The sequence below is a fragment of the Ostrinia furnacalis genome, unplaced genomic scaffold (genome assembly GCF_004193835.3).
Source record: "Ostrinia furnacalis isolate ACB-3 unplaced genomic scaffold, ASM419383v2 OfSCF7395, whole genome shotgun sequence".
Lineage (NCBI taxonomy): Eukaryota > Metazoa > Arthropoda > Insecta > Lepidoptera > Crambidae > Ostrinia > Ostrinia furnacalis.
This window is the reverse complement of record NW_021137634.1, coordinates 293,465-318,691: the sequence shown is the minus strand read 5'-3', so window position 1 is coordinate 318,691 and position 25,227 is coordinate 293,465. Positions and strand designations below refer to the sequence as shown.

The 25,227-nt window shown below is 40.0% G+C and overlaps 1 protein-coding gene across 6 annotated transcripts in view; it reads right to left on the bottom strand.

Annotated features, from left to right (window-relative positions):
* Window positions 1–291: 291 nt before the first annotated feature.
* Window positions 292–25,227, bottom strand: part of gpp (DOT1 like histone lysine methyltransferase grappa) — a 33,746-nt gene continuing 8,810 nt past the window's right edge. Inside the window, exons 4-18 of one of the 6 annotated variants that reach the window (XM_028320523.1) lie at window positions 16,607–16,747; window positions 15,417–15,602; window positions 15,109–15,287; window positions 13,250–13,499; window positions 12,540–12,694; window positions 11,819–11,988; window positions 10,995–11,155; window positions 10,411–10,641; window positions 7,881–8,087; window positions 6,997–7,511; window positions 6,065–6,287; window positions 4,180–4,452; window positions 2,779–2,977; window positions 2,295–2,516; window positions 292–2,135 (exon numbers count right to left, since the gene is read on the bottom strand). In XM_028320523.1, coding sequence (XP_028176324.1) covers window positions 1,762–2,135; window positions 2,295–2,516; window positions 2,779–2,977; window positions 4,180–4,452; window positions 6,065–6,287; window positions 6,997–7,511; window positions 7,881–8,087; window positions 10,411–10,641; window positions 10,995–11,155; window positions 11,819–11,988; window positions 12,540–12,694; window positions 13,250–13,499; window positions 15,109–15,287; window positions 15,417–15,602; window positions 16,607–16,747 — 3,486 coding nt within the window. In that variant the 3' untranslated portion in view covers window positions 292–1,761. Of the gene's footprint in view, window positions 2,136–2,294; window positions 2,517–2,778; window positions 2,978–4,179; window positions 4,453–6,064; window positions 6,288–6,996; window positions 7,512–7,880; window positions 8,088–10,410; window positions 10,642–10,994; window positions 11,156–11,818; window positions 11,989–12,539; window positions 12,695–13,249; window positions 13,500–14,858; window positions 15,288–15,416; window positions 15,603–16,606; window positions 16,748–25,227 lie in introns of all 6 variants that reach the window. The other 5 variants (XM_028320527.1, XM_028320528.1, XM_028320525.1 and 2 more) reach the window with 5 other exon arrangements.

Here is a 25,227-nt window from a genome sequence, read left to right as displayed (position 1 = left end):
ACTTAAAAGAGTTTTTTGTATTACAACTTGCACAGGCCCGTATTCAAACTGCGCTGCTACTGCCCCGCGTTTGGTCTGCCCAAGCCTTAATGACACAACTAGTAAAGTGCATAATGACTAGTCTGCAATTAATTATTTTGCAATGTTCTGTAGTATAAAATATTTTTCTTTATACCAGTCAATTAGGTTTAAAATAGCGTGCTTATATGTATTGGCTAACTTTTGTAGCTGTACCAATCATAACATAATAATGCCGCGTTTATCTGATGAAAATCATAGTACTTTTCATGAAAGAAGTACCGTAGTACTATTATAAATAGATAAAATCTGCATGCAAAATTAATTCCGCAAAAATCTCAGGTAACTTTTTCATGAAAGGAATTTTAACCAAGTTTTTGAGCCACTGAACTTTGGACCCTTTCTTATTCTGGGATACGTGGTACATACATACAAGTATGTGTACAACGTATGTACCACTTGATTTTTAATGAAGCAGTTATCTTTTCCTTTACCTGGTGGTAGCGGAATAAGTGCCGCCCTATTTAAACTCTATTCATATGAATAAGGTAGGCATAATAACAATTATTTTCTTAATAATTGATTAAAGAGTGGCCAATAATTGTTTTCTAGTGTTTATTACAGACTTTTTAATAAAACTATTTTAAATGTATCGTATAATTACTTCATTAAAAATCGACAGGATCGATTCACAGACTTTCACCATTTATAACTCAATCTTTTATGAGTTATCAGCATTTGGAAGTACATAATATGATGTACATAATAATACATAATGTATACTTTATTTTTTCTTGATTGTTGATGGGTTCTTAAGATTTGCAGTCTTTTTAGTTCCAGAAATAGTAGAAAGTCTTGGAAACGGATCCAACATGCATATTATTCTTTTACACAGTAAAATGTATAAGGTAGCACTAGCCTTTTCAGACCTATTAATATAAAAATGTCATAGTTTGGTATAATACAATGTATTGTGTAACAATATATACGTAATCTATTCATTCGTTAGCAGTAAAAGCTATAAAATGTAAGGTTTTCCCAAAGAAATGATGAACATTATTCAGAGAGTGAGCTTTCCGCAACATCGAGAACGAAACACATAAAACAACAAACATTCATCAAACGACCGGCGTAAGAACGATCCGCTGTATCGTCACCGAATCATGTATTTCAAACTCTAAGACCTAAATGAACACATGAAATACAAACCGTCGCGGCGCTACAGTTCTTCACTGCGCCCAGACGGAGCGGCGACATAAACCTAGTGTTAAATAATTACAAATCTTAAACGTAAAATAAACTCAATAATATACATAATTACATTATATATTCGAAAATATAACAAAAAACGACACAGTCAACATCCGAGAAGGGGTCGAGCGCACTCACGGCCGTCAGGCGGCCGGCGGCGGGCGATCGGGACTCTTATTTACATCAAACATTCTCTCGCGTCGGCAGTGTTCCGATAATTACGCTAAGGCGCGCGTGGCTCCGGCGGCACGGGCGCAACCGAGGAGCCCGAGGTCTGCATAGAAACGGGTTCCTCGGAACGCCGGGGCGGCCAGACGTCGCTCGGTCCACAAACCTATGTCGCGTTTCGGCGCACGGGCGTTCGGCCGCGCGGGAGCCACTTTGGCACCGGGGGTCACGGCGCGGACCGCGGCCCACAGAGCGGGTCGCGACCGCGCGGCTGCGTCGTCAGTGCGCGAAGCGGCAGACGTCGCAGCGCTAGATGCTCGGGCGTCACATCGCCGGCCGCTCCCAGTCCACCGCCGCCGGCGGGGGCGCGCCGCTCCACGCGCCCCACTGCTCGCGGCGGAAGAAGCGCTTCTTGAAGTGGTGCGCCGGCAGCGGCGACGGCGAGCGCGCGTCCGAGCCGCCCGGCGCGCCCGCCGCCGCCGCCGCGCCCGCCCCGCCCGCCGCCTCCGCCGCCCGCGCCACCCCGCGAGCCGCTTCGCCGTGTCCGATCCCCGAATCCGGAGACGTATTGCACGCCTCGTCCGACCGCCGCCGTTTATCCTCCATCGCGGTGGAAGCGAACGAAATTATCTGGTCGAAGCGAAACGCTATCCGGTCCTGCCATTTGCTTTCGTCGACCTCTTCGGTTCCTTCGCCATCTGAGTTCGAAAAGATCATATCAGGATACGAGGCGTCCGGGAGAGATAAATTTTGACAGGTTATGCGATTTCATCAAAAGTCGTTACCGTTTATCTGAACACGCATATTATGCTTTAATGTCTATTAGAAATCCCAAAAAGTAGTATGTATCATCGTACCTGCAGGTCGCGCGCTGTCGGGCAGCTCGTCGACGAGCGGCGTGGACGTGTTGGAGTGCGGGTCGAGCGGCGGCGAGCGGCGCCGCGCGGCCTCGTCGTCGCCCGCGCCGGCGCCGCCCCCGCTGCCGCTGCCGCTCCCGCTGCCCGGGCCCGCCGTCGCTCCGTTGCGCCCGCGCCAGTATTCCGATGCCAGCACGCGCGCTTGTAAACATGCAGCTAAGCCTGTAGGAAATTCTATAGCTTAAATAGATTCTTTTTATAGTACGAGGGGACCGTAAGAAACCCTACGTCATTTGATACTAAGATAATATGATCCATGGCACACGTTCAGAAAAGTTGTGCTAAGCTTGGAACAATTAATTAATAAACTCCGATTTGGCCGAAAGTACAAAAAAAATTTGAGCAATTTGACCGTAAATGACGGTCAGTCAACTTCAGCCACTTTAGTGATTTTCAAGACTAGTCGTGTACGTTGAGCACTGACCTTCCAGCGGCTGGTGCGCGGAGGCCGGCTCGTGGTAGCGCGCGCTGAGGTTGACGGTCGCGTTGATGATGCTCTGGTTGGAGATCTCGAGCGTGCGCTCGATCTCGCCGTTGACGAGGTCGCCGATGGTGCGCGCGCCGGGCGCCGCCAGCCGCTCCTGCGATAGATGCCGACGCAGCGCCAGTTTAGCCGGGGAGACCTGCCGAGCGGTCGCTCTTCTTGTTCAATGACGTATAGCTTGCGCCTCGCGAAGTCTCGCCCGAGACGTCGCGAGATCGCGGCGCGAATGCTCGGTACACAGAGCGATCGCATGACAGTCACAAAATAATGTTAGTAGATTGTCTACAAAATTCTGCCCTTTTCTCAATCATGTTCATTTATACGATCGTGTGCATTGAAATGAGAATCATTTTAGGATTAAATCAGGACACAATTTTGTGGACGATCAGCTTCAAACACGACAAATACAATATGTCTTGATTGTTATTAATTTTGTTATAGTAAGAATAAGAATGTTGTTATTCATTATACTAGCCATGCAAATCTACGTCCATTTATTGGGCGGTTTTGGTACTCCTGCTAACTTCAACGACTAGCAGGAAAAAGGTTTATTAGTCCAGTCCTTAGTAGTTTTACCTGCTAAGTTTTCCGGGAATTTTGAAAATTGTTATTTATATAGATATTGATGTGCTCAACTTTGCGACCTCGTACGGTTGCCGCTCGCGCCGCCATATTGAAAAAAATGCCTATTCCTATTTAATACAGTCATGATAAAGTTATTTATACAAAAATAAACTAGACAAAATTCCATACATTTGACGTTTACATAACTTTTTACTACCTTGTGGAGGATTAACCGACGCGTATTTTTTTTTTGTTCAGCATAACCTAAGCACCCGGTTGCGTATCCAGGCATATTCAAACTCACAATTACCAATAATAGGTTATAAAATAAACTGGATCTATCCGAAAATTCAATGTTTTCAGCTTCCATACATTTAGTACAGCCACATTCATGGCACTCATGTCTTGATAATATTATGGCAAGTAAAGCCTAGAACCAATGTTTTCCATGAATAATTTTAAATAAGATTGCAGTTTACAAGTTCATTTTTAAGTGTTTATTATTTAATTTAAAAAATTAACACTCAATATTGTGTGACTGGCATACATTTAGTATGGAGGCTGAAAACATTGAATTTTTAGATAGATCCAGTAAATTTTGTAACCTATTACTGATAGCGTTAGAAAGAGCTCGTGAACCACTTACAGGATCAGTAACCAGTTTTTAGATATCTTGTGTAGTTTAGAAATAATCGAGTGAGATCACTTATCGTTTCCACCCTGTATAATATCCAAGTCTACCTCGAACACAACAGAGGATGGCGTATTTTTCCGTACCTGCGTGTAGTCGGGTTGCGATATGTGTCGGAGGTCGGGCGGGCGCGCGTCCAGGTGCGCGGGCAGGCGCGCGCGCTCGAACGGGTAGCGCTCGCGCCGGAAGTCCCGCGCCGCGCGCGCGAAGCCCGGGCCCGGCTGCGCGGGCGCCGCGGCGGCCGGCCCCGCTCGCGCCCCGAACGCGCCCGCCCCGTGTCCCGCGAGCGCCCCGCCGCCGCTCGTCGGCCGCACGTACCCGTTGGCGTACGCGTGGTTCGGCGTCGGTTGTCGCGCCGCCTGCACAGATTCACACGACCGTTCAACGACCCGTCTCGGCAGCGTCGAGATTGTAGGTTACCGATTCAGAGGGCTGAGTGTGAGTTTACATCAAACGTCCTCACTGGCGCGTAAAAAAATGTCATTAAATGTATGACGGATTGTACAGCCGCCCTAGCGGAAACGTTCAAGAACTAAAATTTTCATACATTTTTTTATCAAATCAAATCAAATCAAATAATCATTTATTGTGTTAGTTATAGATAATACAATAACACAGATCTTAAATTAACGCGCTCACTAGTGACGACTTAATTAACGCGCTCACTAGTGAGGACGTTTGATGTAAACTCACACTCAGCCCATAGTATTTTCGAATTTGAACCTCCAGTCCGGGCGCTATCAATGATGTAGTACTTCACTTAGTTGCTAGATTACGACAGCACACTTATGCGTTTTTTTTTATTGCGGCTACTGCTACAAGGCAATTTTAATACATACATTTGGTCATCTTTGCATTGAGTAGATAACATTCAAGGTGGACGTTCTATGAAGGAGTCTCTACGATCTGCCGTGGACGTCTTCGATCTGATGGTTTTGGTTGTGACACAAACACACGCACAATTGTTAAATATCAGAAGTAAAATAAAAAATGTAAAGGACCTTCCTCCAAATACATCTGAGCAGGTTATTTCATTTGAGGATTATTTTTATTATAAAACATAAAATATTTCTTCTGTAACTAAAGATTTTATAAGCATTATTTATTTTAGTTTTGAGAAATACCACATCTTAAAAATTACTCCTCAATTCTTCATTTAAGTCCATTTATAATCTCAGACAAGTAATAATAAAAAAAATCAAGATAAATAAATCGATAAAATGTTTTTGTTAATGCTATTAAAATTTCTGAAAATCTAGTAAGACGTAAATAATAAAAACCGGGGTTTTTCTAAGAAAATACTGAACAAAACTTAAAAGCAAAGTGACCTTTACTATGGAAAAGTATGACTAGTGATCGGATAATCAAATGCGAAGTTCATTTTCAAAGACGTCCACCACAAAACATAGATTCCCCAACGATGTCCACAAATAATAGCCAACAGAAACACATAAAATGCTCAAAATTTTGCAGGCACATAGACACACTCATCTTCCTTCTCTTTGGTTTCTAATTGATCTTCCCAACCATTCATTACACAGAGGGATACAACATGAGCGTAGAAACAGGACATGGTTTGTTTGTTTTTTTCACACAACATCACAGCCATAACCACAATGCCGTGGGCATTTCGAAAATTGGGGTAAAATACTCGCGTAAATACCTGATGTCGCGTTTTCGCCATTCCAGGAGCTTGTCCATTAGAGCAGCGGTAAATTAGAACAATTTATAAGTGGGGGTGGGTAAATATCTTTTGGATTTTTTCTCAAAAGACTACCTATACGTATTTAAAATAGGATTTTAAACACCAAATCGCAATCCTCATCACCCACCAACCATACTTAAATATCCATCCGATTATCCGATCACTGATAATAATTGACCAGTTCCGAGCCAATAGCCATGAAAACAACCTGAACGGGGCATCGTGTTCAACGTGAGCACGATGCAACAGTTAGTTAGCGGACTGACCTTGCGCTGCTCCTGGTCCTCGTTGAGCACGGAGGTGATGATGCTCTTGAGGCGGTCCTCGAAGTTGATGACCTTGGGCGACTCCTGCACCTTGGCGACGACGTTGAGCGGCTTCTGCGGCTTGGCGGGCGAGTGGCGCGGCGCCAGCGGCGGCGGCTGCGGCCCGCGCGCCACGCCCGCCACCGGCGCGCGCTGCAGCGGCGACACCTTCGGCTGCATGCTCCTGCAAGCGAGTCCTCTGTCCATAAGGTGTCTACGAGTCGAAATAATTGTATTCGATTACCCCACAGATGGGGATGAGGTGAGTCCTGTGCCCTACAGCAGAGTGGATACGGTGTATTATATCTTGGCGTAATTTTAAGGAACGCACGTTAATCTTCTTCTTCTTCTTATAAATAAAAATGAATTGTTGTTCGTTAGTCTGGCTAAAACTCGAGAACGGCAGGACCGATTTGGCAAATTTTTGTCTTGAAATATTTGTGAAAGTTCAGGGAAGGTTTAAACGGTGAAAAGACACAGTTCTTATAAAAGAAAAATACAGCGGTACAAAGTTCGCCGGGACAGCTAGTAATAAATACATATTATAATGATAATCCATGGGAGTCAGAAACCAACAGGGCTTCATTCGGGAATAAATTCTAATAGGAACCGTCTCGAAGTCCTTTTACTAAAGCCTGGTCCGTGAGCACGTAGAATCCCGTCCAATGACCCTAAGCTACCCATCCTTATCGCTCGCGCATAATTATATTGCTGTCGCGACTGTGCGACGCGCGCCCGCAGTGAGTGTGCGAGCGCGACAGCAACATAATTACGTGCGAGCGACAAGGATGTGCAGCTTGGGGTCATCGGACGGGATTCTACGTGCTCACGGACCAGGCNCCTTTTACTAGCTAATGGGAAGTCCTAAAAAAAAATAAGACCATTGAACTCACCCTTTCTGTTGCCTGTGAAGGTCTATATGCCGGTCGAGCTCGCGCGCGTAGCCGTTGACGACGACGTTGGGCTTGGCGCCCTTGCCGGCCTCGAGCTGGCGGCCGGTCTCGAGGATCTTCTGCGCGAGCAGCTCGGGGTTCTGCTCCTCGATCTTGACGACGGCGGGCACGTCGGGCCACTCCTGCGAGCGCGAGCGCTGCTCGCGGAGCTTCCTGGGCTTGGAGTTGACCGTGTGCGGCTTGACCGTGGCCACCGGCACGGCGGTCGGAACCACCTTCTGCTGCTCGCTAGCCCTCTCCATTTGCATTATTTCATTCTGCAGGTGTCCAACCTGCGCATGTAACCGTTTTCTATGAGCCAAAGTAGCCGATATCTCCTTCAATATACAATCATGGGCCATGCTCTGAGTGATCTCTACATCGGGCGGTATGTGACCTAACTGTCTATATTTTTCTGTTATTTCAAACGTTCTCTGCTTAACAAGAATAGCTTGTTCAGCTTCTATACTGTTTACCTGAAATTAAAGTAAAATGTATTCAATATTTACAAGTTTTATTCACTCAATTCACTAGATACGTATATTTTTTTAATTTCTTTTNTAATCCTATAAGTTTTTTTTCACGTGGGACGGATGGCCACATTTGTAGACATAAAAAGAAAATGCATTTTCTCGAAAAGTATAACACTAGGATTTTTTTCATTATTTTATTCTTACATACCTTACTATACTTTAGTTGCATAAATTTTACTAAATTGATCGGATGAAAAAAAATAATTCAGGTCTGAAAGGGTTAAAGCAAATGTGCATGCATTCCAATAAATATGAGGATTTTTCAATAAATTTATAAAAAAACAACACGAGTAAAATTTTAGGACTAGGTACCTGAGCTTGCAGTTTGCTAGCTTTACTTTGCAGTTCTTTGTGCCTGCCCACGATTTCCTTAGCTTTGGCGAGTAAATCCACCGTATTATTGGCGTGTATACCCAATTCACTCATACGTGCTTTTAGTAGTGCGACACTGTCACTTATAAGCACATTAATCTGTTTATCTAATTGTGACGCACGTGACTTCAATTTCTGATTTCTTTCCTGAAAATGGACATCACCATATATTTTTGGGTTATTTATTAGTTTGGTAGTGTGGCAGGAAATGAATTAAAACATATTAATAAAAATACACAAAACAATGATTCGCTACACACAGACATTGATTCAGACAAGGTAGCAGAAATTTTAATTGAATTTATAAACAAAATTAGAGACCAAAGTAAATATTTATGCTAACTCGTCTAAAACAAACAATGTAAAAAGTAATATACAATTTTATACGTCAACTCACAATAATCTCTCCGTATATGAATCCAATTTAAAAGAAAAGTTGCAATTCAATAGCACTAATGAAAAGTCAAGAAGGAAGGATGGAACATTCACAATAAATGCAGCCTATGTTTGTTAAGCGGCAGTCACATTCAGTAAGGTAGTTGACACCACCAATTGATGTGCTTTTTATAAGCTTTAGATTATCCTACAATTTCACTATTTTGCTAACTCAACTTACAAACTTTAAATTACCAAGCATAACAAAAGCTAAGTTTAGAGTTACAGGTATTTAAACCAAATTGAGCTTTTATGGTTAGAATAAAGTGTTCTTTTACAAAAGTGCCTAATTATTGGATTATTTTGTCAGCTACCCACTGTTGTGTGAACCGCGCGTCAATTTAGTAACGCATGCAGTAATCAGTCTTACCTTCTCCTTGTCGATCTGGTGGCGGATCTCATCGGCATACTCGGGCGTGGCCATGCGGCGGACGAGCGCGAGGTACTGGTCGCGGAACATATCCAATAGTAACTGCAGGCTGTAGGGCGCGGTCGGCGAGCGCGGGATGTCCAGCTCTGAGTGCAAGCGCTCCGCCGGTTGTAAAGCCACGCCCAAAGCTGATAGCCGCTGTTCTACGCAACCTGGCGGCGGCGCCGTTACCTGACAGGGGAAAATGTATAAACTACAGTACAGCTCGGGAGTATTGATAATTCGGATAGCTAATTTTAGCCAAAAATCGTCGTCTTCGAACACTATCACAACCACGCATCATATTATGACGGTAAAATAAACATTGATCTTAAAGTTAGTTAATACATCTGAAGAGTTATTCTACAATTTTGTTTTTACAATCTTGTCGGTGTTAGTCTTTCCTCTTCTTTCGTGTCGACGGGAATATTGACCCCAATAAAACTCCTATCGATATTACATTACAATACCCGGCAATAAATATTGCACATCGACCTTTGGAAAGAGAATCGGTTAATTTCGGCTCGTAGTTAAAAGAAACATAGTTTTTGGCTTTATAACGACTAAAATAAATAATACTCACGGTGCCATTATGAGCCGTGGAAGCGAGCGTGGTGGAGTGTAGCAAGTCGAGGCCGGCGATGGCGGCAGGCGCGGCGCGCCGGCGCTTGGCGCGGGCGGCGGCCCTGCGCCGCGCGCCCCCAGCGCTCGCGCTGCGTTTGCTCGCCGACCGCCGACTTCGATCTGGTGACGTAAACAAATGATGTTACACAGACTGCGTTTAGATTTTTCGTAAAGAGCTAGGGCGTCTGGTTGATCGACTTAGTCCCGATTTGATGAAACTTTTATCCGAGAATAACTCCTGATACAAATGGCACATTGACAGTTTCAGTATGGGAAATATGTCAAAACCAACGATGTATTCTGAGATTAATATTTTACTCTTGTTTGATCGAATCCACCCTTAGTTTACAAGGTTCCATAAAAAATATCGCAATTAAACAAAACCGTATAAACGTCATAGAACAGCAATTAAAATAATAAAATCCAAATTCAGTGACCAAATCCACCTTCAGACCGAGTAGCCTCTGATGTTCCTGAAGAAAACGAAGAGAAAGTTGGAAGAACTTATAAAATATCTCATGTTAACCATGTTGGCGACAACCAGTAGTGGACTGATCCTGTTTCGATGCCTTCTCTGGATACCATTATGTTTGTCTCTAAACGCTGGGAGGATCCAAATTACAAAAGATAATGAGAGATATTAGCGCCCCCTTGAGGACCACCTTAATGTTAGGCACAATAATAATTATTGTGACGTTCTTAATGCTTCAACGCGCGGACTGTCATGGGTCGCGCGACCTGTCATTGGCCTATGATCGCGTCGGCGATAGCGATCTGCACGCGATGGTGTGCCTAACATTAGTCAAAAGATACTTGACTAATGATATTCACNTAACAAAAGCTAAGTTTAGAGTTACAGGTATTTTAAACCAAATTGAGCTTTTATGGTTAGAATAAAGTGTTTTTTTAGAAAAGTTCCTAATTATTGGTTTATTTTGTCAGCTACCCACTGTTTTGTGAACCGCGCGTTAAATCAGTCACGCATGCAGTAGTCAGTCCTACCTTCTCCTTGTCGATCTGGTGGCGGATCTCATCGGCATACTCGGGCGTGGCCATGCGGCGGACGAGCGCGAGGTACTGGTCGCGGAACATATCCAATAGTAACTGCAGGCTGTAGGGCGCGGTCGGCGAGCGCGGGATGTCCAGCTCTGAGTGCAAGCGCTCCGCCGGTTGTAAAGCCACGCCCAAAGCTGATAGCCGCTGTTCTACGCAACCTGGCGGCGGCGCCGTCACCTGACAGGGGAAAATGTATAAACTACAGTACAGCTCGGGAGTATTGATAATTCGGATAACTGATTTTAGCCAAAAAACTGATGATCGTCGAGTACCATCACAACCGCGTATCGCAGTATGACGGTAAAGTAAGATTAATCTTTGCAAAAGCCCTAGTGTTCTTGTTGGTCAGGGTGTTTGCAATTTAATCCACTGATATTCAGACTCATAATCGGGAATAGTCTTTCCTCTTCTTTCGTGTCGACGAGCATATTGACCCCAACCAAAACTCCTATCGATGTTAGTTAAAAGAAACATGGTTCTTGACTTTATAACGATTAAAACAAGTCTACTAATAAATAGATAATACTCACGGTGCCATTATGGGCAGTGGAAGCGAGCGTGGTGGAGTGTAGCAAGTCGAGGCCGGCGATGGCGGCAGGCGCGGCGCGCCGGCGCTTGGCGCGGGCGGCGGCCCTACGCCGCGCGCCCCCAGCGCTCGCGCTGCGTTTGCTCGCCGACCGCCGACTCCGATCTGGGGACGTAAACAAATGATGTTACTCAGACTGCGTTTAGATTTTTCGTAAACAGCTAGGGCGTCAGGTTGATCGACTTAGTCCCGATTTGATGAAACTTTTATCCGAGAATAACTCCTGATACAAATGGCACATTGACAGTTTCAGTATATGGGAAATATGCCAAAACCAACGATGTATTCTGAGATTAATATTTTACTCTTGTTTGATCGAATCCACCCTTAGTTTACAAGGTTCCATAAAAAAACATCGCAATTAAACAAAACCGTATAAACGTCATAGAACAGCAATTAAAATAATAAAATCCAAATTCAGTGACCAAATCCACCTTCAGACCGCGTAGTCTCTAATGTTCCTGAAGGACCGAAAAGACAAGAGAAGAGGTTGAGAGAATGATGCGAGATGATAACTAAGTTGGCGGCGCGAAATTGCCACCGGCAACCCGTAGTGGTGGACTAAAAGTTCAACTGTTTCGATCGACGTTCCAACAGGATCACCTGTTTCGGTGCCTTCTCTGGATGCCATTAGGTTTGTCTCCAAGCGCCGGGAGGATAAATAAATTCTAAAAGATAATGAGAGATGTTCGCCTCCACCAGGACCACCTTAATAATCATTGTTGCCTTTCTAAGTGCCTAACACTGTTCAAAAGACATTTCACTCACTTGAATCTGAAGAGGAAGCCCATGGCGCGCCCCACTCGCGCGGCGCGGGCTCGGGCCCCGGGGGCGCGTCGTCGGTGCCGCTGGACTCCTCGTCGCTTTCGTCCGTCGACCGCCGCGCCACGCGTCTTTTGGCCACGGCCGCGCGCGCTCGCGTCCGACCGTTCTCTCCCCTGTGGGATTACAAATGATATCTTAGCAAAGAGTATTGTTTATACAGGCTTACAGTGAGAATATGCACAAAAATAACATTAAACAGACCAAAATCAGAGCTATCGTTTTTGATCATCAGTTGGCGCCACTGATGAGCCGTCACTTGCCAGTGGCGCCAATCATGCGCCTTACCTTTTTTTTATTCGTAAGTTTTTGCAAGCGCGCGGGAAGAGCCTGGATGCGGGCAGCGCAGCATCGTTTATTATGGAAAACCTTGGGGGAGGCCTTTGTCCAGCAGTGGACGTCATTTGGCTGAAACGACGAGTTTTTGCAAAATTGAATCACATAACGATAGTGACTTCTTAGCTTCTTACCTGCATCTTAGCTTAGACCGTAGTAGAGCACCATTCGCCGTCGTCGTCGTTTCAGCCGAAGGAAGTCCACTGCTGGACAAAGGCCTCCCCCAAGGATTTCCACAAAGACCGGTACTGCATCGCCCGCATCCAGGCCCACACTAGGTCTTCCGGCTCGTAGTGTGCCATGTTACTTTAAATATTTTTGTCTTAATTACCTGACGGGCCGCTGCCTGGCGACTTTGCGGCGGCGTTCCGGCAGCGAGCCGGTGCTGTGGTTGCTGTTCCCGTTGAGCAGGTCCGGCGTGGGCTGGCGCGTGGGCGGCGCGCTCAGGTTCCTCTTGCCGCTCGTCTCGCCCTCGTCTTGAACACCCTATATAAACATTTCATTGTTCATACTGTTCGAAGGGTCTTTCAGCGAATAATGCTTCAACTACACCAACGGCGCGATCATAGCCCAATGACTGCGCGGACTGTCATGGGTCGCGCGACCTGTCATTATGATCGCGCAGGCGATAGCGATCTGCGATGGTGGTGTAGTTGAAGCTTTAGCAAAGAATTCGAAGCGTGCTTCACCCGTTTACTTACACTGTCACAGATAAAGTATAAAAATCATTTTGATACATGTATGAAATTGCATGTTTTATATTATTTACATAGTCCTACATAAATTAAAACTACAATTGGCTTACATTGATAAATATACAATACACATAAAATATTCATAAATTCTTTCGGTTTTATAAATAAATATTCATAATGTTATAGATAAGAATATCTATTGCATTAAATGATATGTATGTATTATTTATTTATGTACTTGAGAATGAATGATCAAGTTCATTATTGTAATAAATAAACTAATATTATAAAAAATATAATAAACATAAACATAATTAATAGAGATATTATGTGATTGGAAACAGACCCTTTTGCTGACCTTGAGTTTCGGATTTTTCAGTCTTTGAAAGTATCTCTCCAATTTAGTCCTATCTATAATATGTAAATAGTAAGAGACTGGCTTCCCCGTCCATGACACTGATCCCTTCAGAGGCGACATCTCACTGACGTGCATGATAGTGCCGATATCGCTCAAGTTTCTATCTGTTATTCTGAAGTTTAATGGACAAAAGCTTTTCGATGATACAATTTTTGCTCCGTCTTTCAAATCAGCAAATCTTTCTTTCAACTGATGATCAACATTTGGGCCAAACGCAAAGTTGTTTACGAAGANATTCAATATGACTGATAAAAGTATAATCAAGTTTAATCTAACCTATACATTTTTTTTGGTTCGCAAATGCTATACGTAAACAAACATTAGTTAGGTAGTTAGTTATGACTATAGTGCATTTCATGGATTCAGAGTTTCAAAGTTCATTTTAGTATTTATCACCAAGGTATCCAAGTGGCAAGTACAGTAGATACTAACTTACGTACCTACTACCAATTTTGTATTGAGAAATTATTAAGGTAAAAGACCCGGCCATGGGACGGGTTATGTAGATGTCCTGAATATTGCGAGTAATTAAAAAAAATCTAGACTTTTCTTTTTTAATAGGTACATAATTTGATACCTATTAGAGTAAAAAGGCGCTTTCGTTCGTTTCAGCCTAAAGACGTCCACTGCTGGACAAAGGCCTCTCCCAAGGATTTCCACGAAGACCGATCCTGCGCCGCTCGCATCCAGGCACCTCCCGTGACCTTCACCAGATCGTCGGTCCACCTAGTGGAAGAACTTTCCTGCCCCAGCGGACATCAGCTCTACGAGCTATGTGCCCCGCCCACTGTGACTTTATTTTAGCGATTCGAAAAGGCGCTTTATAAGTTCAATTTTAATGCAATTGAAAGAGAAAACAATAAAGACTGACCGATTATAATAACGTTTTCTTTATTTTTTCCTCAAAATATGATCCTTGTTAGGAAGTTTCGGTTTCGGTTTCGGCCGAAACAGACACCGTTGCCGAAATTCGTTTTCGGTTTCGGTTTCGGTCGTAAAACTAGTTTCGGTCGGACACTAACACCAACGCGTGCAGATCGCCATCCCGGCGCGATGATAGGCCAATGAATGCACGGACTGTCATGGGTCGCGCGTCCTGTCATTGGCCTATGATCGCGCCGGCAATGGCGATCTGCGATGGCGGTGTAGTTGAAGCTTTAGCAAAGAATTCGAAGCGTGCTTCACCTGTTTACTTACACTGTCACAGATAAAGTATAAAAATCATTTTGATACATGTATGAAATTGCATGTTTTATATTATTTACATAGCCGTACATAAATTAAAACTACGATTGGCTTACATTGATAAATATACAATACACATAAAATATTTATAAATTCTTTCGGTTTTATAAATAAATATTCATAATGTTATAGATAAGAACATCTATTGCATTTTATGATATGTATGTATTATTTATTTATGTACTTGAGAATGAATGATCAAGTTCATTACTGTAATAAATAAACTACTATTATAAAAAATATAATAAACATAAACATAATTAATAGAGATATTATGTGATTGGAAACAGACCCTTTTGCTGACCTTGAGTTTCGGATTTTTCAGTCTTTGAAAGTATCTCTCCAATTTAGTCCTATCTATAATATGTAAATAGTAAGAGACTGGCTTCCCCGTCCATGACACTGATCCCTTCAGAGGCGACATCTCACTGACGTGCATGATAGTGCCGATATCGCTCAAGTTTCTATCTGTTATTCTGAAGTTTAATGGACAAAAGCTTTTCGATGATACAATTTTTGCTCCGTCTTTCAAATCAGCAAATCTTTCTTTCAACTGATGATCAACATTTGGGCCAAACGCAAAGTTGTTTACGAAGACGATCGTAGCTGCATTTATTTTTTCTCTGTGTTCATCCATCAAAAAGTCGCCTTTTATTAATTTGTATTCACCGAACTTTTTACCGTACCACCGCATTAAAGTTCTAAAATTTAAATCCATGCTCTGAAAATAAAGATACAACAGTGTTAATGTTCAAATTGTTTAATTTAGAATTTAGTGCGGAGACGATGTGCAGTGCAGCATGCAGGAATATTACGGAACCAAACTTCTATTGATTAAAAGTAAACATACTTCAGCATATTTGCTAGGAACTTCTGCTTTCTCCACGCCAAAACAGATGCGGCAGGGTGTCGCCGCCGCCATCTGCAGGACCACTTGCCCCACACCCGAGCCAAGGTCCACGAACACATCTTCGGCAGTGATTTCGATCTGATCTATCATTTGGCATACTAACTCGTATGAAGTTTCACCATATACCTGTAAGTTAAAACGAATTGCACCTTAGATAATTTTTAAAACCAACATGGTTTACTACTATACAATAAAGCAAAGTTTATAGAACTTTTATGGAGATATTTCAATCTGTAGATGGCTAACATCAAAACATACTAACATCAAAAATTATGTTGAAATATTTATATGTGTATTTAAGTATGCGTCCTTGTAGACTCAGAAAAATACTTTATCATCGCGATGTAAAGTAGTAAAGCGCCATCTAGTGACGTTGTTTTGAACTTAATATTATAACTGTATCAGAATAAAGTATATAAACGTTAACAAAGCATGATACCTATTTTTATTGCCACATTTAAGAAATTGATTTTGAAATCTTTTTTATTTATTTATTTTCATTTAAAATACTTCAACATACAATTTTATATCAGTAAAATGCAATTCTTGAACATTTCATTTGTATTCATTAATGCAGCAGACATCAATTACCCCACTACTAAAAGATAAAAAAAAATCATTTTTAGATCCATGAACTATTTTTTTGTGATCTTAGATGTCGATCGATTTGACGGGTGGTAACTATTTTTTGTGATCTTGTTATTTCGATTTTGTTCGGTATTCTTCTTTTCTCGAAGTCAATAAAATGTACTTGATAAATTGTTTTAAGTCAACATCACATCGTAAATAGTTTCTAGTAATGTATTAACCTAAAACAAAATGAAAATGGTTACCGATTCTTGTTTCGTAATGATTGTTGTATCAAAAATAATACTTGTTTACCAGGTTTTGCTTCAGTTGAACGACTCTACTCTTTTGGTAGAATGATAATGAGGCCACACAGATGAAACAAAAATAATGGTAAAGTTCATTAGCTGAAGGTATGTAAAATATGTATTTAGGTTTGTGTGAATATTTTTTACACATTTCTAACATGTAAAGTAGTTATGTCGATAGCATATTAATTGAACACTATGTTATTTATAACAGTTAGAACAGGATTAAGAAAAAAATATCCAAAATATACAAACCTCAGGTGAAAATGGCTCATATTGATTTAATTTATCTGGGTCTGAGACTGCTTGATTGTATGTCTGCTGTAAAATATGTCTCAATAAGCCTCTTGATGGGTACTTGTTTAAACGTTGAGCTGGCAGTGAAGTTCCCTTTTCCTGTAAAATAATAAAAAACACACATTTTAATTTAGGCAACTACATTCACAACAATTAGAAGTAATATCTATCCGACTTTCCAACATTTCATAATATCAATATTATTCTCATAAAATAAAATGATTTTAATGTGACCTGCTCTTGCATTTTATCTGCTAAAGGACTGGGACCACGTGTCCGCAAAAGGCAACGACACCTTGCCCGTGAACTTTTGTGGGATCATTTCCAGACATCAACCCAGACCCAGACTACAGGTCAGAGACACTTTTCATAATCCCTACTCTACCTAGACAAAATATCAGATAAAAATTCGTTTTTTTTCGCAATATCGTAACATCAAAACAAAGATGCTGCTGTTACTCATGAATAATAACGGTCAAAATTATATTTCGGAACATTAATATTATGTATGTGTATTGTGCGACCTTGACATTGGCGGTGGCCATATAATATGAACGATCGATACCGGCACTGCGTCATTTAAGAGCAATGTCGTCGGCCTTGAATCAAAACAAGATTCAAGGTTTTATTCGTTTCCATGCAGTAAGTTACGATTATAATATGGACCGCTCTATAATGAAGACAAGCGGTCATTAGCATTGCTATACATAGAAGTGCGAGGAAGACGTGTGACGCGAGCATACTATGGTTTGCGCACAGCGACTATTCGAGTCAGCAGGAAGTAACGGTGCAGTTGTATTGTTAGTTTTGCATTATTTTGACGACTATTGAGTTATTATTTGATTTATTAATGATTATTCCTATGATTGTGTCAAAATATATACATTATTCAAATTCATAGAAAATATGCATTTATATTTTGTCACATTTCAATTGCATAGAGCCAGAAAATGTATTGACCTATAAAAGTGATCGAAAGTCCATCAGCAATTTCAAATACTAGTTATCAGGGAAAATCCAAAAAAGGACATAGGGTAAACCACCCAATCATTGGCACTCTACCAATTTATTGGCATGCTCCAGTTTTTTAAGAAAATTAAGGTTTTTTGTAGCCAAACCTTATATTTTTTAGTAGAAATTGTACAGAAATATCATTTATTACTCAACTGGATACACACGTTTTTTATTTTTTCAAACACCGCGGCGCATCAACCATTTGTTTGACAAACCGCGACCTGTGTGAAAAAAACAATCGAAATATTCGTTTTTTACTAAGGTAAGAGCTATCATAATCTTTAAAAAAAATGCAAATCTATTTTGTTGTCCCTATACATAATCATTTTGTCTTATTATTGAATATATTAACTGCCTTTTTAAAACATTATTTTATNAGCTGCTTAAAGTGCCAATAATTGGGTGGTTTACCCTATTATTATATCTACAATAATGAGTAAATAATTGAGGCTTTCCCAATTTCCTTCAAAATGTTCCTACAAGTTAATTTATTTTGCAAAATCAACAAAATTGATCGATTTTTCACTTGTTCCTGTTCGTTTCATCATTTTCATTACACAACCGCGCTAAATCGGGAGATATTGCTTATTTATTAATCAAAGTTCAATTGCCTGACTTCATTCGTAAACAATCAAGTAGAGTACCTAGAAGAAAGAATTTAACATTACCTAATAGTACTGCTATTATCATCTCGAACAAGTTTGAATGAACTATACAAGGTTAGAGTTATATGGCGGCTATATTTAGCCGAGACTGGAAAATCAATAACGACCTCTATAAGCAGGCGGACGATTGCGGCACGCGCTTAGTCGCGGGCCGACCACCTTCCCATCCCAAGGCGGGTGGCCAGGGGGTGGCGGGTTATGGCGCGGCCGCGTGGTATCTATATTCATTGTTTGTTTGTTTACGTTTGGCGAGCATTTCATTCACCCAAGTTCCAATAATATTAACACTTGTTATTTACTATTGCATTCAAACTGTTTCCCCCGCCTCACTTTGTAATTATTCAAATGTACCTACATTCAACAACACGCATCGTCTTGTCGACCTGATTTTCAAAAACACATGGTTCTCTTATGTTGAAAGTATTCCCGTTATTATGATAAAGACTAAGTTCAATTAAAAGTAAATTGTAGGACTTCCTACAATATGAAGAAAATGGAAATACATAAAGAATACAGAATAGATCGGTAGGTAGGTACATCTATTGCAGCTAGCTGTGGTATTGAAGCCGAGAACCGTAGAACGGTGACGCAATCGGCTTTCGTAGGGCCGCGTTGTCTAAATAGCACATGTACACGCTGCGCTTGGCATTGCGTCATTTAGTACCTATTCGGTGAAAATTAGAAAGCGTCCATACTCCATACCATAACATTATATCCAAAACATGCATGTACGGAATGACGCGGAAGTAATTTTTCTCAAGTGCATTGAAAAAGATAAAGGCCACTTCATCGTACCTATCGTACTGTCTGAAGAACAAATTACGGTCTAATAATTACTTCGTAATCAGCAAGATGTTGGATATTGATCCAAGACTTAACAACACAAAAATACGGGAGATGATGCCATGGAAGCTGTAAAGTTACGTAACGATACGACCCACCTTTCCCGAAAAATTTCATTGAAGAAAACTGGGAAAGTCTTTACGTAATGCTTACGAAAATTATTCGATTGTTGTTACAAGTTACTTGTTTATTTGACTTGAAGTTGTGGTTGATGATTCAATACTTACGATGGACGTAGAAAAAGAAAATAAGTTATTATTTTGTAGGAATAAAAGCAAGTTTTCTTAATAAAATACGCAGAAACGAGTACAACCAAGGCAAAGGACTTTTAAAAAATTTATATTACTGCAGTGGGTCTGCTATTTCATCCAGCAAGAACGTTTGCCTGATAGATTCTTCCCTAAAATCAAAGCTTTGAGATCCAAAATTAACCAATTCATGCTTGTGAACGGACGGATCGACGATGGCGCAGCCAAAAAAAAGGTCATTAACACTACGTGAGACATTCGCGTTCGCTCAATATTGCGGTCATCGCCCTCATGAGCGGCGTTCGGTATGAAATCATTACTTGAAACGTAAGATCATCGAAATATAAAATAGACAAACTATTCAAAACTACGTTAATGAGTACCTTATATGGAAATCGCGTGAACCATGTGCACCAACCAAACACATTGATTGTGTAAGACTGTGGGTGTTATCAATGTCTATAGAAAATATCTGATTGATTAACCCCTGTGGATCCAGGGGTTAACATAGTGGAGCACATACTCAGGTATGTGCTAAACTCAAACTAAATAAATCACTCTTGTCCATACTGACAAAAACAATGTTCTTGCTGACACAAAACGTTATTAAATACGTGTTAAATGGCCTGTATTCCCTTCCCTGTTTCATAATGCAAAAAGTTAAATGCACCAAGGGATAATGTAAAATCAATTACAAAGTTTAAAAAAGTACATGTCTTATTGCTAATGTTAATAAGTTCCTACATACAAATTAGATAGGTACAAGGCACAAAATATAACAGAAGGTAAACTCATGTATGTACCTCGCTTTGCATACCTCTCTCGCTCGCACGCTCGGCCGTCGCGCTAGGGTTGTCTTGTCATGTGTTGCGTTTATTTCGTTATGATAGAAAAATGTTACTCTTAATACTATGCAAGAAAGACAATAACAGATATCCACGTATACTTATTTATATTTAGTACGTTATTANACAAACTAAACGAAAACTACGTTAATGAGTACCTTATATGGAAATCGCATGAACGTGCACCAACCAAACACATTGATTGTGTAAGACTGTGGGTGTTATCAATGTCTATAGAAAATATCTTATTGATTAACCCCTGTGGATCCAGGGGTTAACTTAGTGGAGCACATACTCAGGTATGTGCTAAACTCAAACTAAATCAAACTGAATAAATGACTCTTGTCCATACTGACAAAAACAATGCTCACACAAAACGTTGTTAAATACGTGTTAAATGCCCTGTATTCCCTTCCCTGTTTCTCAACTCCTCCAATAAATTTTAGATATACAAAAAGTTAAATGTACCAAGGGATAATGTAAAATCAATTACAAAGTTAAAAAAGTACATGTCTAATTGCTAATGTTAATAAGTTCCTACACACAAATTAGATAGGTACAAGGTTATACGGCGCTTTAGTATGCCAGTCATCAATCACCTCGTGACATCATTCACCAACAGCAATATACGTACATACAAAATAAACTGATTATCACCTAGCTAGCCTACAGAATAATATATGGATCTATTATAGTGTACGACATACCTTGCTATTGAGCTATTGTTAGTTGCATGTTAGCAAATTAGTCTTTTCATGTCAACTTCAGTGTGTTGTTCAAAATATCAGATTAAAATGTAACTAATCGGTCCGTTGTTACACATTAACTTCTAACTGAAAGGTTAGAAAGTTAACTGAGCAGGTGCATGCATGCGTTAATTTATGCAATGTAGGTACGTGTTATTCTTCACTAGGCGAACCTGCAGGTGTTTGAAATAAGGCCTGCTGGGGCTATTTAGCTGCTGGTGCGGGCGTTTATTTGATAATAAATACAAAAGGTTACTTTATATCTCTTGGGGTAATATAAAAAGTTGACCAAAGGTTGATGATATTTAAATATTTTCTTTATAATAGAGAAGTAGGTATCTCCTTTAAATGATGAATTGGATGGATTTCGCTACGTTTTCACCATCACCAACATGGTAGAATTTAAGAGACTATAATAAATTATCAATTTAAAAATCAATTTGAATTTAACGAGGAAACCAAACAAGACAAACCAGGAAACTAAGTTAATTCATGAAAATCAATAGCTGTGTATGTTCACTGCTAAAGAGTGTTGGTATAGAACTATAGAATACCAAATCTGATTCTGAAACCACATGTCATAGGTTATCCATTTTGTCAGAGGTGGGCTGGTCACTTTTACCACTAATATTCGATCACCCACCCACACTAGAACCTTTTTCTTCCATACCATCTACATACTTTAATTATGGTTTTAGATATTTATTTTTCTAAAAGAATACAATTATATTCACTTATAAGAAAAATACAGAATACACTTTATCCATACTTATAATAAATCTGTAGAGAGGTCAACTCTGCACATGAAATATACCTTCAAAATAACCATCAGGGGGCGATCAGTGACCGATACTGATGCCAAAAATGCAATCAGTAAAACCCCTGTCTGTCTGTCTGTCTGTTTGTCTGTCTGTCTGTCTGTCTGTATGTTCCTTATAGAAACAAAAATTAACTGTAATGTCCTAATCTTAACCAAGTAAGACTAGCCAACTTCTTTTCTCTACAGATCTCATTTGTGATTCATCACGCAACGTAACAATAACAAGCATATTTTAAAGCAAGATACATTGTATCATATTTCAGCTTTATTAAGTCTGTCGAAGACTCCCGCTTAACGGCTTGTTTTAATTTACGCACGTTTAGTGTGTGAAGTAGCATGCAATGTGTATAAATAGAGTTAGCCACGCGCGGCGTCTGTGGACATCGATCGCTGCGTCCTCGCCGCCATCTTGGCCCTCATGTCTCCCTCCTGCAGCTCACGCCCCACTCCCCGCAATTGCCCCACATTCACCGCATCGTTTCGCATTTGCACTGCTAGCCAGCTAGTTGCTTCGCATTACCGACGACTAGTATAACATCATAGCTCCAAAGTAAGGATTTTAACTTCCTTTTAATATCTTTACTAACGCGCAAACTGCTAGACGATCGAGAAAATTTATTGTGCTTGCTTAAAAGTCAAGTATTCAAGAAAAACCACGATTTTCTTTTCAATATTGTATGCTCTTCGTGAATTATGTATGAATTCAAATCACCACGTTTGGCCGATAAATTATGTTGTACAATGCGACTATGGTTTGTGTAAAATGAAGTCAACAATCATGGAGCAGAAGCTCGTGCGAGCCAAAATTGCTAATTATAAAAAAAAAAGCACTAAAAATTATCCGTTTTTACTTTTTTATTAATTTATAATTTACGCAATTAATCGATTATTATTATGAATAAATAATTATAAAAGTAGGAATTGATTGTTTTTTTTTTAATCAAGTTTTGTAATAATTTGTTAACACTCGTCACAGAAAAAATAGTGACTGTCATCATTAAAATAAATAGGAACTTAGAGAATTAGGTGCCCAGTAAATAAAAATACTAAACATGATACATATTTTCATAAAGATAAACGTAAAACGTGTAGCATCGGCAGATATCACAAAACATACACATGCAGCCCAAGAATCTTGTAGGAAGTTTATAAATAGAAAATAGGCAGAGACTAGTGATGAAGGTGACATTGACGATGTTTCCGCAAAGTGGAAAGTATGCCAAGTGTGATTGCTATGTAGCAACAATGAATAATTGTATGTTTTGTTATTTTTCGCTTGACTTCTGCCCTCTTCATATTTGGATATCGAACACACGTATAATAATGAAACTATTATTTTTGTAGATTAATAGAAGAGAACATTTTTAAAAGTTTCATTACGTTTTATAAGTCATTCCCATCACAGCGCCACAGGTAAGAGTGATCGCGACGTTTTCCTCGATAAAAAGATATTGGAAAGTTTTATTAGCTAATGATAGATTTTACAGTATTTTTTCAGTTAATTGCACAACTGACTTTTCCGCCTTAAAGTATTTATAAAATATGTAATTAGTTTTCTGGACTCTATTTAAAATAAAGCTGGAGCTATTTTGTTTTTAGCAGTTTTTTTTTAATATTCGGAATGTGAAAATTGGAAAATTAAAAAATATTATTTTATATTGCCGACATCTCGTTCACTGCTCATTTCCGACGGCCGGTTATTGTTATCTACTTTCAAGTAATAATTTTACTTTCTTGGTTGTTATATTTTACTTGGGCGATTAAGAAGTACAATAACTTGTTTCTCTAAACAGAACATACAAAAGTTTATCCAGATAAAAGACATCATCATGACATTTAATTGTATAAAAATAAAAAACTCACGTCATATTTAATTTCATTGAAACATTTTCTTACACGTTCAAATGCATAAAAATATACTCGTAGATAACACATGATTTATTTTTATTAATTATACATGTAATTGACTAATTCGAAAGTGACGAAAAAACGCTAGAATAGTTCAATGAATCCCGATTTAAGTAATTTCAAGTGACAGAGGCAGTTCATGTTGATTGATAGACTTAATTGCTGAATTCGTAAATACATAAATGGATCGATGAACGTTGACTGAATGAACGACGAAGATGTTATCAGTACATTAAAATGAAAATACTTTTATAGATTACAGGAAAAAGGAATTTTAGATATCTTACTAATAATTATTATAAATGCGAAAGTTTGGATGTCTGGATGTTTGTTACTCTTTCACGCAAAAACTACTGAACGGATTTTGTTGAAACTTTGCAGTATTATTGTTTATAACCCAGATTAACATATAGGCTATAATTTATGACAAGCTGTGACAAACGAAATTTCACGCGGGTGAAGCCGTGGGCAAAGGCTAAGTACATAATAATTATGAAACTCAAATGCAAATGGCAATAATCAAATGTAAATATTAACGTTATGGAAATATTGTAGTTTTATAACAAATAAATTATTTAATAGGTAAATAAAGAAAGATGGACTGGTCCCATCCCATATCAAACAGATGATTTCGATTTAGGCAGGTATTCATAGAAATTAAAGGTTTTGATTTTTGAAACAGACGGATTATCTTGTTTTTATTTATAGATTGATGTGGTAAATAAAATAAAGTAATAAGTAGAGAATAATATATTTTGTGAAATCAGTAAGTCCATAATTAATTACCTCTTTCATTCATGCGTATCGATATCATTGCATCGATAATGGCAATCTCTCATTAATGACAATTATGTGATGAACAATTCGACTAAATACATAAAATATTCTTCATCGCATTGTAGGCGTACTAGTATTTTTTAATTGAGTCCATTCATAACTCCTAAAAGTCAAAACCATAAATGGAAAAAGATAAATATCTAGTTTTAACACGACAAAAAGGTGCAATGGATCGTCAATATTAGGCGGTAATTAATTCTGACAACTCAACTTATAATGATAATGCGAAATGATTAACTGTGCCAAAGGTCTTGATGCGTGACAAAAGATTAGACGAAAACTACAGACTGTAGTGTCCCGTTAATCCGTCCAAGTCTAAGTAGCTTAACAAGACAACCTAGTAACTACGACTGATTTCAATTAATTTGTAATTGAATCCGAATTAAATTGTGAATGAAGGCTAAAGCGACGATCGATGAACCTGTTTTATAATAAGGTAAACACTACACAAGAAAGGGTGGCTAGGGTCGGCTGGGTGGTATTGCTGGTCGACGCACCCGAGTCGCCCGCGCCCGTTGCGGCGCGGTGCACCGGCCGACCGCCCGCCACCTCGGCTTTTAATAGTACACACAATATTGATCGCGCCACGGGGGCGTAGCCCTCGACGTTGCCCCTGCCACAGTGACGTTGTGACGTATGACTCTCATCTACCC